General features: G+C 38.8%; 1 protein-coding gene across 4 annotated transcripts in view; it reads left to right on the forward strand.

Annotated features, from left to right (window-relative positions):
* Positions 1-13,516, forward strand: part of LOC133483561 (receptor-type tyrosine-protein phosphatase gamma-like) — a 499,015-nt gene that overhangs the window by 289,120 nt on the left and 196,379 nt on the right. For all 4 annotated transcript variants that reach the window (XM_061784954.1, XM_061784955.1, XM_061784956.1 and 1 more), the window contains exon 5: positions 9,293-9,388. In XM_061784954.1, coding sequence (XP_061640938.1) covers positions 9,293-9,388 — 96 coding nt within the window. The remainder of the gene's footprint in view (positions 1-9,292; positions 9,389-13,516) is intronic.

Raw genomic sequence — 13,516 nt, forward strand, 5'->3', positions numbered from 1 at the left:
TGAATTTTATTTGTGAGTCAAGCTTCCCTTGGTTTTCTTGACATTGTTGACACTCGACCCATGGAAATTATTACACAAATATTGTCAACCATGTTGACACTTTAAAGCAAATATCAATGAGCCTGTTTCTTTGATGGACAAAGAACAAGTTCCAGATAAGAAATGATCAGTTTGCTTAAAAATATATAATACCTCATTAAGCGTCTATTAAGGAGTTTTTTTTTTTTTTTACGGAAAAAAATGCTTGAAGCTAGGGAAATGATCCATTACAAAAACATCCCACAAAGAAGAAATATCTTGCCAGACAAGATATCAGTCCTCATTCCTGCTCACACGACTTGTTGCATTGTTTGGGTAGAAATAGAAAAGAGTACCCTGTTCACATTTGTGGCATGGAAGGTACCCATTCTTCTCTTAGGCGGTTTGTAAGTGTCAAATCTGCTGTTTGATTTCAAGATGGCTAGACTTGAGGCTTAACAGTGCCTTTATCTCCTACTCAGGCTTTTTTACTTCAGGAAGGGTGAAGGGCTCCTTGCTGGGAGGAAAGCACACTTTCCCTTCTTCGCCTTTGTTTCTCTTTCACTCTGTTTGTATAAACCTTGATTCTCTGTCTCTGTACATTTTTACCCCATCACTTAAATGACAGGATGGTCAGCCCTTTGATATTGCTGAGTTTGTTAGTTGATCATAGGAATCACTTCAAGGTAAGAACAGCTAGCCATGACTCACAAATAGGTGAAATGTGCATTATTCTCCCAGTGGGGAATCCAGAGATGCAGCTTCCAGTTAAAAAACATGCCAAAGACAAGCACAAGAAGAAAGTAGGGCTTGCCACATTTGGACATGTTGGAGTTTTGTGGCAAGTCAATTTCCCAACAGTGAAAGATGAATGACTCCCTGCAGCTGGATTAATGAGCAGCATTGCAGAGTAGTTAAAAACTGTTTACTTTTGATTTGATTTGATTCATAGCAACAAACAACACCAGTCCTTTCATCAGCGTGTCAACTTGGTGTGTCGAGGCTTAGTTGATGCTGACTTCCACCGTTCATATTTTTGTGTCTGGTATTTGTATTGTGTGACATGTAATACAGGAATAATCAATAATAAAGACTTAACAGGCATGACGACTCTGCATGCATATAATCTTTTAATTTTTTCTACAGCACTGGTATTACACACTGATGATACAGCATTTCTGATTCTTACTGATTACTAGTTTAAACAAGGACTGCAGAAAATACACGATTGATGGCTCTCTAAATGTATAATTACTGTCTACTAAAGAATAGCATATAAATATACAAGAACTATCTAACATGCTCATTGTACATACAGTATGATGAATTCAATTTGGCAGGAGACGTATCAAAAAAATATCACTCAGGATTAACTTTTCGTAATTTTGCAACAATGTCATCCACAGAGTACAACGCTATCTCCAGTGTACTTAATATTATCATGGTCCCATTATGTTTAGAGACAAAAGCAACATCATTAGAGCAAATACTGTAGCTTGTTTCAGAATATTCAAATTGTTGAGCTGCTTTTCCACTGGTTCATTTGCAAGGGCAATTATCCAATCTCACTATAATTAATCCTGGTCTACATAGGAGATTCTGTTGTTCCAGTTGAGCGATCTCAACGATAGATTTACCACAGACTCGATATCAAGATCTTTAACGACTGCTTACTCTGCAAATAGATTTAAAAAATAAATAAATCTGCCAAGCTATTTACAGAATGTGAGGATTAGCTAGCAAAAGAAACAGGATAAAAAAATGCATATTCACAGTGTTGCTATTGGCATGACCAAAATTACTTCTGGCACGAAAGGCAGGAATGTATTCTCGAGCACTGCAAATGTTATCGTGCATGTTGAGTAAATATGCATTTTATGTGCACAACTGTCAATAATGTATTTCTCACACTGTGTGCATAGAATTGCTGTGTGTGGCACGCCTCCACATCACCATGACAACAAACAGTGCCTGAGGAGTGTTTGACCAGAGATAGTGTTTGTGTGGGTTTCATATTAGTGTTTGTACCTGTGTGTGCTCTCATTTGTTTTTTTTACTGAGCAACAACCGACCATCCAAGTCCATTTCAATGTAGTATTGACCATCTTCTATTTAGTGCAAACATTGACCAATTATCTTTAATTAGTTTTACTATTAGGCATCTGTTAAATAAATTAAATCAAGAAATACAAATAATTTACTTCGGACAAATTTAATTGAATTGATTAATGGATTCCATGTAGAGGATTCATGGTGCTTTAAAGATAAATCTGCAGGATTTCTAATGGTAAATCTATTAAGAGAAGACTGAAACCAAGAATAATACTTTGTCTCACACATCTATTATTTGTCTGTACAAGAGAACTGACCAAAAAAAGTACTGCAATATGCCGCCACACTGTTGTTGTTGTATTTTTCTAATTGAAACACTACAGATTATTTTTAATTGAAAAATGTAATCCAGACTACCAATTCTAGACAAATTTTAATTTAAGTCCCATACATGTTAAATTGTATGTGTGACAAAAATCAATAAAAGGAAATTAATTTAGATACATACAGTTACAGTGGAGGAAATAATAATTTGATCCCTCACTGATTTACCCACTGTCAAAAACATGAATAATCTATAATTTTAATGGTTTGGTGGAGAACCCCTTGTTGGCCAGTACAGAGGTCAGACGTTTCTTGTAGGTGATGACAAGCTTTGCACACATTTTGGAAGGAATTTTGCACCACTCTTCTTTGAGATCCTTTCTAAATCCTTAAGGGTTCTAGGCTGTTCCTACGCAAATCGAAGCTTCAGCTCCCTCCACAGATTTTCTATGGCATTTAGGTCTAGAGAATGGCTAGTCCATTCCATGATCTCAGTGTGCTTCTTCTTTAGCCATGCTTTCATTTCCTTGGCTGTGTGCTTTGGGGCATCGTTGTGCTGGAAGCCCCATCCACGACCCATTTTAAGTTTTCTGGCTGAGAAGGAGGTTGTCACCCAGGATTTCACAGCACAAGTCTCCATCCATAGTTCCCTCGATGCAGAGAAATTGACCTGTCCCCTTTGCAGAGAAACACTGTCTAAAGCATAATGCTTCCACCTTCATGCTTGACGGTGGGGATGGTGTTCTTGGCATTATAGTCTGAATTCCTCTTCCTCCAAACATGGCGAGTCAAACTGATTCCAAACAGCTCGATTTGGGTCTCATCTGACCACAGCACCTACTCACAATCATTCTCCGAATCATTCAGGCGTTCATTGCCAACTTCGGATGGGCCTGTACATGTGCCTTCTTGAGCAGGAGACCTTACCGGCGCTGCAGTATTTGAATCCATTACGGCATAGTGTGTAACCAATGTTTTTCTTGGCGACTGTGGTCCCAGCTACCTTGAGATTTTTAACAAGCTCATTTCATGTAGTTCTGGGTTGATGCCTAACCTTTCTCATGATCAGCAATAGCACATGAGGTGAAATCTTGCAAGGAGCCCCAGACTGGGAGAGATTGACAGTCATTTTATGTTTATTCCATTTTCTAATTATTACACCAAATGTTGTCTCCTTTTCACCCAGCCTCTTGCCAATGGTCTTGTTGCCCATTCCAGCCTTGTGCAGGTCTACAATCTTGTCCTTGATGTCCTTAGAAAGTTCCTTGGTCTTGGCCATGATGGAGAGGTTGGTGTCTGATTGATTGATTCTATGGACAGGTGTCTTTATGCAGGTAACAAGTTGCGATAGGTGTCTTTCATACAGCTAACGAGTTTAGATTAGGAATACTTTCTTTAAAGTGTGAGGACTAATCTGTGGGAGACAAAATTCTTTATTGTTGATAGGGGATCAAATACTTATTTCACTCAATGAAATGCAAATACGTTAGTATCTCTTTTTAAAACGTGATTTTTCAAGGTTTTCTTTAAGATATTCTGTCTCTCACGGTTAACATAAAACTGCCATTAAACTTATTTAAATAAAAAATTTAATTTAAATTATAGACCGCTCATGTCTTTGTCAGTGGGTGAACTTACAAAATCAGTGAGGGATCAAATAATTATTTCGTCCACTCTCCATCCATCTGAATTTGGATCAGTTTCCCACAACATAGAGACAATGGAATCTCAGTTTAAAGTTGTGTGTGGCGTATATCACTCATTATTTAATGTAGAAGTAATGAGTTGTTCAATCAAGAGTAGGGTTAGGGTGTAAGCAACATATGAGCAACAATCAGGACACTTTTTGCAGGTACATCAACTTTTATTCACAGATTCGGTGAACGTTTTCTGACATGAGCATTCTTTAACCTTAACCAAGGTAACTATCTTCCCTGTTCGAACTACCAAGAATGCTGACAAATTGTGCACCAACATTATGTCTGCATACACAAACCTTCCATTTTACACAGTTGGCAACATTATGATTGTAAGTACTGCTTTCAGAGCATGCTAAATTGAAGTGATGGAAGTTCCTGGAATACAGTATACTTTTTGGTTCTTAAGTACCTGTATGTATTTCAAAATCTAGGATCATCTCGACATACTGTACTGCCATGCCTTAAAACACAACCGTGCGTCTTTATTTAATAGTTCTGCTGGCTTTTTTTTTTTAATCCGAAAAACAGCATCCTATTTTTTTTAGGTATTTCATCAGATTTAAATCTATTTAAACATGAGTCATTACTTCCTCACATAAAGGCCGTGCCTCCAGCAGTAGAAAATACTTGAATTCAGCAAGTCTCTATGCTGCACTGCGGAAATTCAAACAGCAGAGGGGAAAAGGTCATGCATAATGTTCATGTCTCAGTAACTCTGGGCTGTGAGGATTACAGAGTCAGTTCCCATGGAACTTTTCTTATAACCATTCTCGATGTATTAAAACATTTTGTAGAGTTGCAGATGTAGTTTATATTGGTGTTAAAAAAACGTAATTAATGTTAAGGGGTTGGAGGATAAAGTGTGCATTTTCTTTCGTTCCCCGGGGTCTGTTTCACGTGAAACAGGAGGATGTGGTAACTAAGGCTGTTAAGCTAGCATCAAAATGGGGTACCACGTTGTTGATTAGCTAACAGCAGGGCAAAATGATCAAAAACCTCGTGAATCCATCTTTTTCTGAAAGGGTTGCCATAGTTATGTAAAATTAGTCCTCGATTGCAGAGGTCAGTATCCTTGACTCAGACACACAGTACACAATAGAATGTTTGATATGTGGAACATTTGTTGTGAAACTACAGGAAAAATGGGGATAAGCTATTTTGCATTTTTTTAAAATGTTTTATTTTATTATTATTATTCCGCAATACTACAAAACAAGTTGTTTTTCCCCCCTTTACAACCAATAAAGGCATTTGACTGTACAGGTAGTCTCTCTGGTATACTATGCCACACTCTAGTGCACTCGTGTCAAACTCAAGACCTGGGGGCCAAATCCGGCCTGCCACGTCATTTTATGTGGGCCGCGAAAGCAAATCAGGTGCAACTTCCATGATTGGCCCGCAATAAAAATGACTTTGACACCCCTGCTCTAGTTGTAAGACTGCAGTTCAAAGTTGGTCATGTTGTTATTGTTTTTTTTGGTGTTTTTTTTACCTTCAACGTAACCAATGACATGTCAGTTGGCTTGCACAACCGACTGAAACCCAGAGACGTCATTGTCCAGATGACCCTTTCGCTCATGGTGCCAGATGGGTTAAAAAAACAAAGAAAAAACAAAAGGTTAAGACACAACAAAAGCCGCAGACGGTGAATAAACACACATTAGATCGATTGACATTTACATTATTACAACAATTGATGGTGTTGGGGGATATAACAGCATTTTAACAATTATACAACAGCGCTAGGCTTGCTGTGAAATATTATGATAGCGACGCCATGTTTTTTACGATGATGTCACCACTGGTGTCATCATGGCGGCCTGCTGATATTGGATTTCCCAGCGTGCTGAGCAACGTTGTATCATTGTTTAAATGATGTTTTAAATGAGTTAATCCCCTAACACCATCAATAATTGTAATAATGTGAATGATTTTTTTATCATCTGACAACAGGAGTGAAAGTGTCATCTCGGCACGTGACGTTCCTAGCTTCCAAAATCTTCAGGAAGCTGGCTAATGTGACAAAGATGTAGAAGTTGACAAGTGCTTCTGCAAAGCCACAATGTTAATAATAGTCAACAGAGTACACTACAGTGATATGATACTTTATTAAATAACTAGAATCTTCAGTGTTAAGAATGATGCTGTCGTGCCAAAATTATACACTTGAGGGGTTCACAGTCTCACTATAGTATTTCCGTATGTATTTCTATATCGTGGATTTCACCTATTGCAGGGGTGGTCCGGAACCTAACCACTGTGACAAATGAGATTACTGTACATACAGTAATAAAAGACAAGAATAACATAACACAGCGGAATAGAGTGAATGGCTTAACTAGTGAGATGATGAATGTGAATGAACTTCAGAGAGAATAAAGTTGGGACCTGTAAGATCGTTAAACTAACACCAAGCTACTGTGCACCAATTTGTACTTATTCTGGTAGTTGCTGCAATGTTCACTCACTATTAGTGGATCACGTGGTCACCAACTCGGAGGCATTCTTACTCGGTCGGGGACCATGCAGTTGAATAGTCGGGAAAAAGATGAAGAAAAGGAAGACAAACTGAAAAGGAACCAAAAAAAAAGAAAATTGGTGGTCACGCAGATGCAGGAAGTTGCCCTTGTAACCTTCCTACTGTTGGGCTTGCTTGCGGGTCACGCTTTTACGCTTGGTTGAGAGCATAACTTGTGGGAATACCAGAGATTTCTCTCAGGAGCCTGGCAAGCCAGGAGGCTGGGAAAACAAGAACCGCATCACAGGTTTAACACCGGACCGAGCCTTTCTTGTGGTGCGGGGGAAACCACGTGGAGACAAAAAGGGGAGGGGGGAGGGACGGCCGGAGCCGAGAGGGGTCAGGTAAGGCGAGAGCGCAGGAGCAGAGCCAGGAAGCAAGAGGACGAGACAAAGGGAATGGTAATGGTAATGCTAATAACTGGCAGACTCCGCTTTCTATTCAAAACGGTTCTCAACTTTTAAACGGTCTCAAGCGGAGAATAAATATATGAATGAACTTGTTTCAGTCTGGGTTCTGGCAGATCAAATAATAGTTCAATACAACTCTATTTAATCCGTTTTTTTTTTTGTAGCATTATTTCATATATTCTATGCTTGTAAATCTGTGGCACAGTTCTCATCAACAAAACTTGCAGAATCAACATATTAATAATTGTGGACTCATGCAGACTGGCACGAGTTTGTGCAGGCATTGGATTTCCTTAATTGTATTGCCCATTCTCGATATATATATGATATAGGGTCACAAGGAGTCCATCTTGCAGTGCTTTCGGTCACCACTGGGGGATGTCCATGTTTTGTCAATGAGGAGTAACCACTTGTTCCAAGGGTGGTGTCTGGTCAATCAATCTGCAAAGAGAGCATTTTGACTGCAGATCAAAAGGGGAATTGTTCTTTGTTGAACAGTCATCACTCATCCTTCATCCCCCATCTGATCTGTGGGCCACGAGGAGACAACACAGTCCGTCTACACGATGCTTGTTCATTATCCATGCAAGTCAAAACAGATATCCTGCCGGTTTGTGGTCTTAGAACAGGAAAGTTGGGGGTTCGCTGAGTGGATTAGGGTGCAGGACATGCCAGGCCCTGTGGTCTTTAGCTTGAGAGTCAATATCCGTTACACAGACTATGTTGTAAACTTTTACATAATACAATCGTGCATTGCATGAAAAACTATTTATTCATTCCGGAACTGGGCTGGAACAAGGTGAGATAAAAGTTAGCATCCAATGCTATGTTGCATTAATGGTTTAGAGATCGTCTGTCTGCTCTCAAGTCGCAGAAATTTATTATTTTATTTATTTTTTATTTTTTTGACGCACCATTCTGTAATTTGGCCGCAAATTAGTCGCACTCTAGGTGCAATGATTGCAGATGACTCTTGGTGAGAAAGGCAAATACAGTACGTAAGCAAGGTTGAGTTATTGATTGATTGATTGAATTAATTTTTTATTTCGAACATGTATGAAAGTGACGAAAAAGAATAACCAAAAAGACAATTTTGAACAAAAAATTAAAAAAAAGTTAAATTATACATACTTGAAAAGGAGTAGGAAGAAGTAAAACTTATTTAGTCTTACCCCTATCTGTACTTTCTTATAAGTCCTATATAACTGTTAATTTATCGAACAGCAATATAGTACTATAGTAATACAATATAATATTATAATAATAAAAGGTTAATCTCTAGGATTTGAACTCAGGTCCTCAACCCATAATCAGAATGCTAGGCATACATTAAAATGCAAACAGCAACTTAATTAAACAGCGTTTTTTGTTTTTTTTCAATTAATAAAACATACTTTGAGCTTACTCTGAGCTTACTGTACTTTGTTTTTAAATGTCGTTTACCCTTTGTTTTTAAATGCTTTTAATCATATAAAGCACATTGAGTTACCTTGTGTATAAAATGCGCTTTATCATTTTTTTTCCCCCTTGTCTTGCCTTAAGATACTTTGAAAATGAATAGTGGCATGTTGCTTGCAAACATACTACATACTTTTTCACTTAGTTAAAATCACTGTTAAGTTTGTTACACATTAGAATTAGAAAATTAGAAAATTTGCCCAAGTTAGTCTGTTGCAGATCGTGAACATTGTTGTTACTGACGCTGTTGTACAGTACATGTAATGTGTGACAATGGAAACATACATAATATTGAGCACTAAGTAACTCAACATGTGGACATGATCTTAAAGGCAAATGTACAAAAGGGTCTCAGTTGTCTCTCTCTCTCACACACACACAAACACACACCTTTTTTACCATAAGAATTCACAAAAATTCAGGAGTCAAACAAGTGTCAAACGAAAATGCGTGACTTTACAGGTAACATAAGAGATGGGGACAGCTATGTGACAATGCATAAGCTATTCTGCAATGCAGTCTTGTAGTATCAGCTGTGCGAACATTATATGCAAACTCATGGTCAAAATAACAGTGCACCACACTTGTCTTCTTGTCATTGGTAGAGAACATTGGTAGATAATTATAAAATAAATACATTATAATTACTACTATACTACTACTAATAGGAAACTTAGGGCTTGATCAACCCTAAAAGGTTTGTGCATTCGGTAAATAATTTAATAATGTACAGTAGCTATTGCGAAAATCGCTATAATTTTTCAAATATTGTCTTGAAACTAACATGTTTATTGTTGTGTGCTCTATGACAGATGCAAATCTATATGTACAACTCGGATGACTTTGACAGCCTCAGTGGAGCACTTAAGGAGAAGAGAATCATCGCAGCCATGGCAGTTTTCCTTCAGGTTTGAGGATTTTTTTCTTGAATTATTCCAGATGGTAAATGTGTGTTTGAGTGTGAAAACTGACAAATACACTTTTTGTCATCAAACACACACATGCCAACACAGTTCTGTCTTGTTCATCTTTACTTAATAATAGAGATTACTGTGAGCGTGGACTCAATTTCAGATGGAGAGTGATTATAATGTTCTTGTTTGACAGCAAACAATTAGTATTCAGTTGATGTTTGTGTGATCGACTCTGTAGTAGTCTTATATAGCTAATGAAGAGGATAAAAGGTGAATGATGCACATGATGACATATTCTCCACTTGGTCTGAGCTGTTGGATTCATAGAATTTTGAGAGTTTTCGAGGAAGATAAATTTGCATTTGACGGCTTGACCTTTTTGTACAGAGTATCCCAATGGTGTCGTGCTTGCTCTCCCATCGATTTAGCTTCCTTCCTTTATGTGCAAAAATATAATGGTTTTTATTTTATTTTTATTACAGACCCTTTCCAAAAAAAAATAATATCATGGTAGTAAAGTTCATTTATTTCCATAACTCCATTCAAAAAGTTAAACTTTCATAGATTATGGATCAGGTGTGGGAAAGGTTTTTGGCTCAGGGGCCACATTGACTTTTTCCATTTTCAGGTCTTTCCAGAGATGCTCAATTGGGTTTAAGTCAGGGCTCTGGCTGGGCCATTCAAGAACAGTCACGGAGTTGTTCTGAAGCCACTCCTTCGTTATTTTAGCTGTGTGTTTAGGGTCATTGTCTTGTTGGACCGTGAACCTTCGGCCCAGTCTGAGGGCCTAAGCACTCTGGAGAGGGTTTTCGTCCAGGATATCGCTGTACTTGACCGCATTCATCTTTCCTTCGATTGCAACCAGTCGTCCTGTCCCTGCAGCTGAAAAACACCCCCACAGCATGATGCTGCCACCACTATGCTTCACTGTTGGGACTGTATTGGACAGGTGATGAGCAGTGCCTGGTTTTCTCCACACATAGCACTTAGAATTAAGGCCAAAAAGTTCTATCTTGGTATCATCAGACCAGAGACTCTTATTTGTCACCATCTTGGAGTCCTTCAGGTGTTTTTTAGGAAACTCCATGCAGGCTTTCATGTGTCTTGCACTGAGGAGTGGCTTCCGTCGGGCACTCTGCCATAAAGCCCCGACTGGTGGAGAGCTGCAGTGATGGTTGACTTTCTAGAACTTTCTCCCATCTCCCGACTGCATCTCTGGAGCTCAGCCACAGTGATCTTTGGGTTCTTCTTTACCTCTCTCACCAAGGCTCTTCTACTCCGATTGCGCAGTTTGGCCGCATGGCCAGCTCTAGTAAGGGTTCTGGTCATCCAAACGTCTTCCATTTCAGGATTATGGAGGCCACTGTGCTCTTAGGAACATTAAGTGCAGCAGAGATTTTTTTTGTAACCTTGGCCAGAACTGTGCCTTGCCACAATTCTGTCTCTGAGCTCTTCAGGCAGTTCCTTTGACCTCATGATTCTGTGTGGCTTTCCAACTAAAGTCCAATCAGTATAATCAAACACAACTGGACTCCACTGAAGGTGTAGAACCATCTCAATGATGATCAGAAGAAATGGAGAGCACCCAAGTTAAATGTATGAGTGTCACAGCAAAGGGTCTGAATACTTATAGCTCTGTGATATTTCAGTTTTCTTTTTTTAATAAATCCGCAAAATTTTCAACAATTACATTTTTTTCTATCAATATGGGGTGCTCTGTGTTCATTAATGAGGGAAAAAAATCTACTTAAATGATTTTATCAAATGGCTGCAATATAACAAAAGAGTAAAACATTTAAGGGGGTCTGAATACTTTCCGTACCCACTGTATGTAGAGCCAAACACCACCAGCATCCTTTTTGCCATCCATTTTCTGAGCCGGTTCTCCTCACTAGGGTCGCGGGCATGCTGGAGCCTATCCCAGCTGTCATCGAGCAGGAGGCGGGGTACACCCTGAACTGGTTGCCAGCCAATTGCGGGTGTCTACACGTAATGAAGCATAAAACTCATCCAGTTTGAGAGTTGAACTTCTCTTTTAAGACAGTATCACATTGGAGCTCAATCAGTTCCATCTGCAGCTCCCGTGGCGCTGTTTCAGGGTCTTGTGTGACTGAATCGTGGATGGCAGTTTGTCTGATGAAGGTGTTTTGCTGAGCCTGCAAGCTTGATTTTTTTCCGATGAGCCGTAGCCATCAGTTCCTGCATTGATTGGCTGTTAGCATAATCAGCACGCTTGGTAGAAAAGTGACGGTTGATGTTATATTCCTCTAAAACAGCAATGGTTTCTTCAAATTAGACATACAGCCTTTGACCGGACTTCAGTGAAAAAGTATTTAGTAGTCCATTCTATATTAAACACTCGGCCCTCACTGTCGACTTTTCTTTTCTTTGGCCCACTCATGGTTGAAGAAGGGTTCAGAGCAGTAGCAGAGTAAAAACAGAACAGCCAAAGTCAAGTCAATGTATCACTGGGTATTACAGTACAGCCTGGTGGAACAAAGTGGAACAAAGTAAATATATACCATCCAGCCATCCATCCATTTTCCGTACCGCTTATCCTCACAAGGGTCGCGGGTGTTCTGGAGCCTATCCCAGCTATCTTCGGGCGAGGCGGGGTACACCCTGAACTGGTCGCCAATTTGCAGGAAATATATACCTATGTAAAAAAACACTAAGACGGAATAGTTACAAGCTTTGAAAACTAAAAAAAACAACATAAAACGAAATAGAACTTATAAAGGTATGCCCATGGTTACAAGTTTAAGAGAAAAGCCAGGACAATTCCTCTTAATTGCTATCTTACTTAAATGCTAGCTTTCTGTTTGCAGATATTGATAGTGCTGACGTATTGGGAGCTGCACACACCTCTCACCGCACTGTCTCAATTGTGACTGCACAAACAAGTTGCCACGTAGCTGTAGATGAGTCCAATCGTAATCAACTGGCAAGTCTTACTACAGCTAATCAGTGGAATTTTGCTTATCTGGAGGGTAAGCTGTGGAGAAAAAACTTCATGTGCTAGAAAAAAAACTGACTGCGATTTTGGAATCAGCATGCCAATTTTAGTTTTAATCAGCATAAAAATCTAACTCAATGGATTTTTTTTTTCAAATTGTTCCCCAGTGTAATCTATGAAAGTTTAACTTTTTGAATGGAATTATGGAACTAAATAAACTTTTCCATGATATAAAATTTTTTTTGGAAAGGTCTTTATTTCCCCTCAAAATTCTATACACAGTACATCATACTGACAAGTGATTATTCTTTTATATATATATATATATATATATATATATATATATATATATATATATATATACTGTAAAGAAGAAGCAGAGATGGTCTTGAGGAAGAAAAAGAAAATAAACCCAAAAGTATATTTTATGTTGATCTATGTCATTACTGATAGATTTCCTGCTCCATGTCTGTTCAGATTTGACACAGTACATACTAATTAATTTTGCTTCAAACTACTTTAATAGAAGACTATGGGAAAAAAAATACAACATATTCACCACAGTGAAACATTTGATTTATCAGGATATAGTGACATATACTGTATATTGATGTACTGTACAGGGTGTTCCAAAAGTGTATTGTGACTTCTTTTTGTCTTTGCATTTTGTTTCAGGTGTCATTCGGACAGACACGAGGCCATCAGAGTTTGACAGCTTAGGCTTTGCAGGTTTTTTAAGAATATAATTCCATTGCCCATGGCTTGCCAATTGATATTGGAGCAGCATTGCAAAATTGCCGCCCTGCAAGATGTTTTTCTGTCATCAAGTGTTGTTCCGGTTTGAGAAGGTTTATGGCCATCACACTGCTCCAAAGCGTAGTACATTTTAGTCTCTCAATGGCAAGTTCCTCGAAACAGGATCTGTTCTTGACAAACCATGCAGCGGAAGGCCTGTTACTACCACCACCGATGCAAGCACCAAACCTTTACAGGAGGCATTTGTCCAAAGCCAAGGAAAGTCTATCCGGAGGGCTGGACTGGAAGGCAAAAAAGCTCAATTCAGTGGAAGTTTAGGAGATAAATAAAAATGTACCCATTCTGACAGTACGGGTAAAGCTTTATCACTTTCCCTGGCTTTGCGCGAATGCCTACACTAGAAGTTTGGT

Source organism: Phyllopteryx taeniolatus, chromosome 9 (assembly GCF_024500385.1).
Source record: "Phyllopteryx taeniolatus isolate TA_2022b chromosome 9, UOR_Ptae_1.2, whole genome shotgun sequence".
Classification (NCBI taxonomy): Eukaryota; Metazoa; Chordata; class Actinopteri; order Syngnathiformes; family Syngnathidae; genus Phyllopteryx; species Phyllopteryx taeniolatus.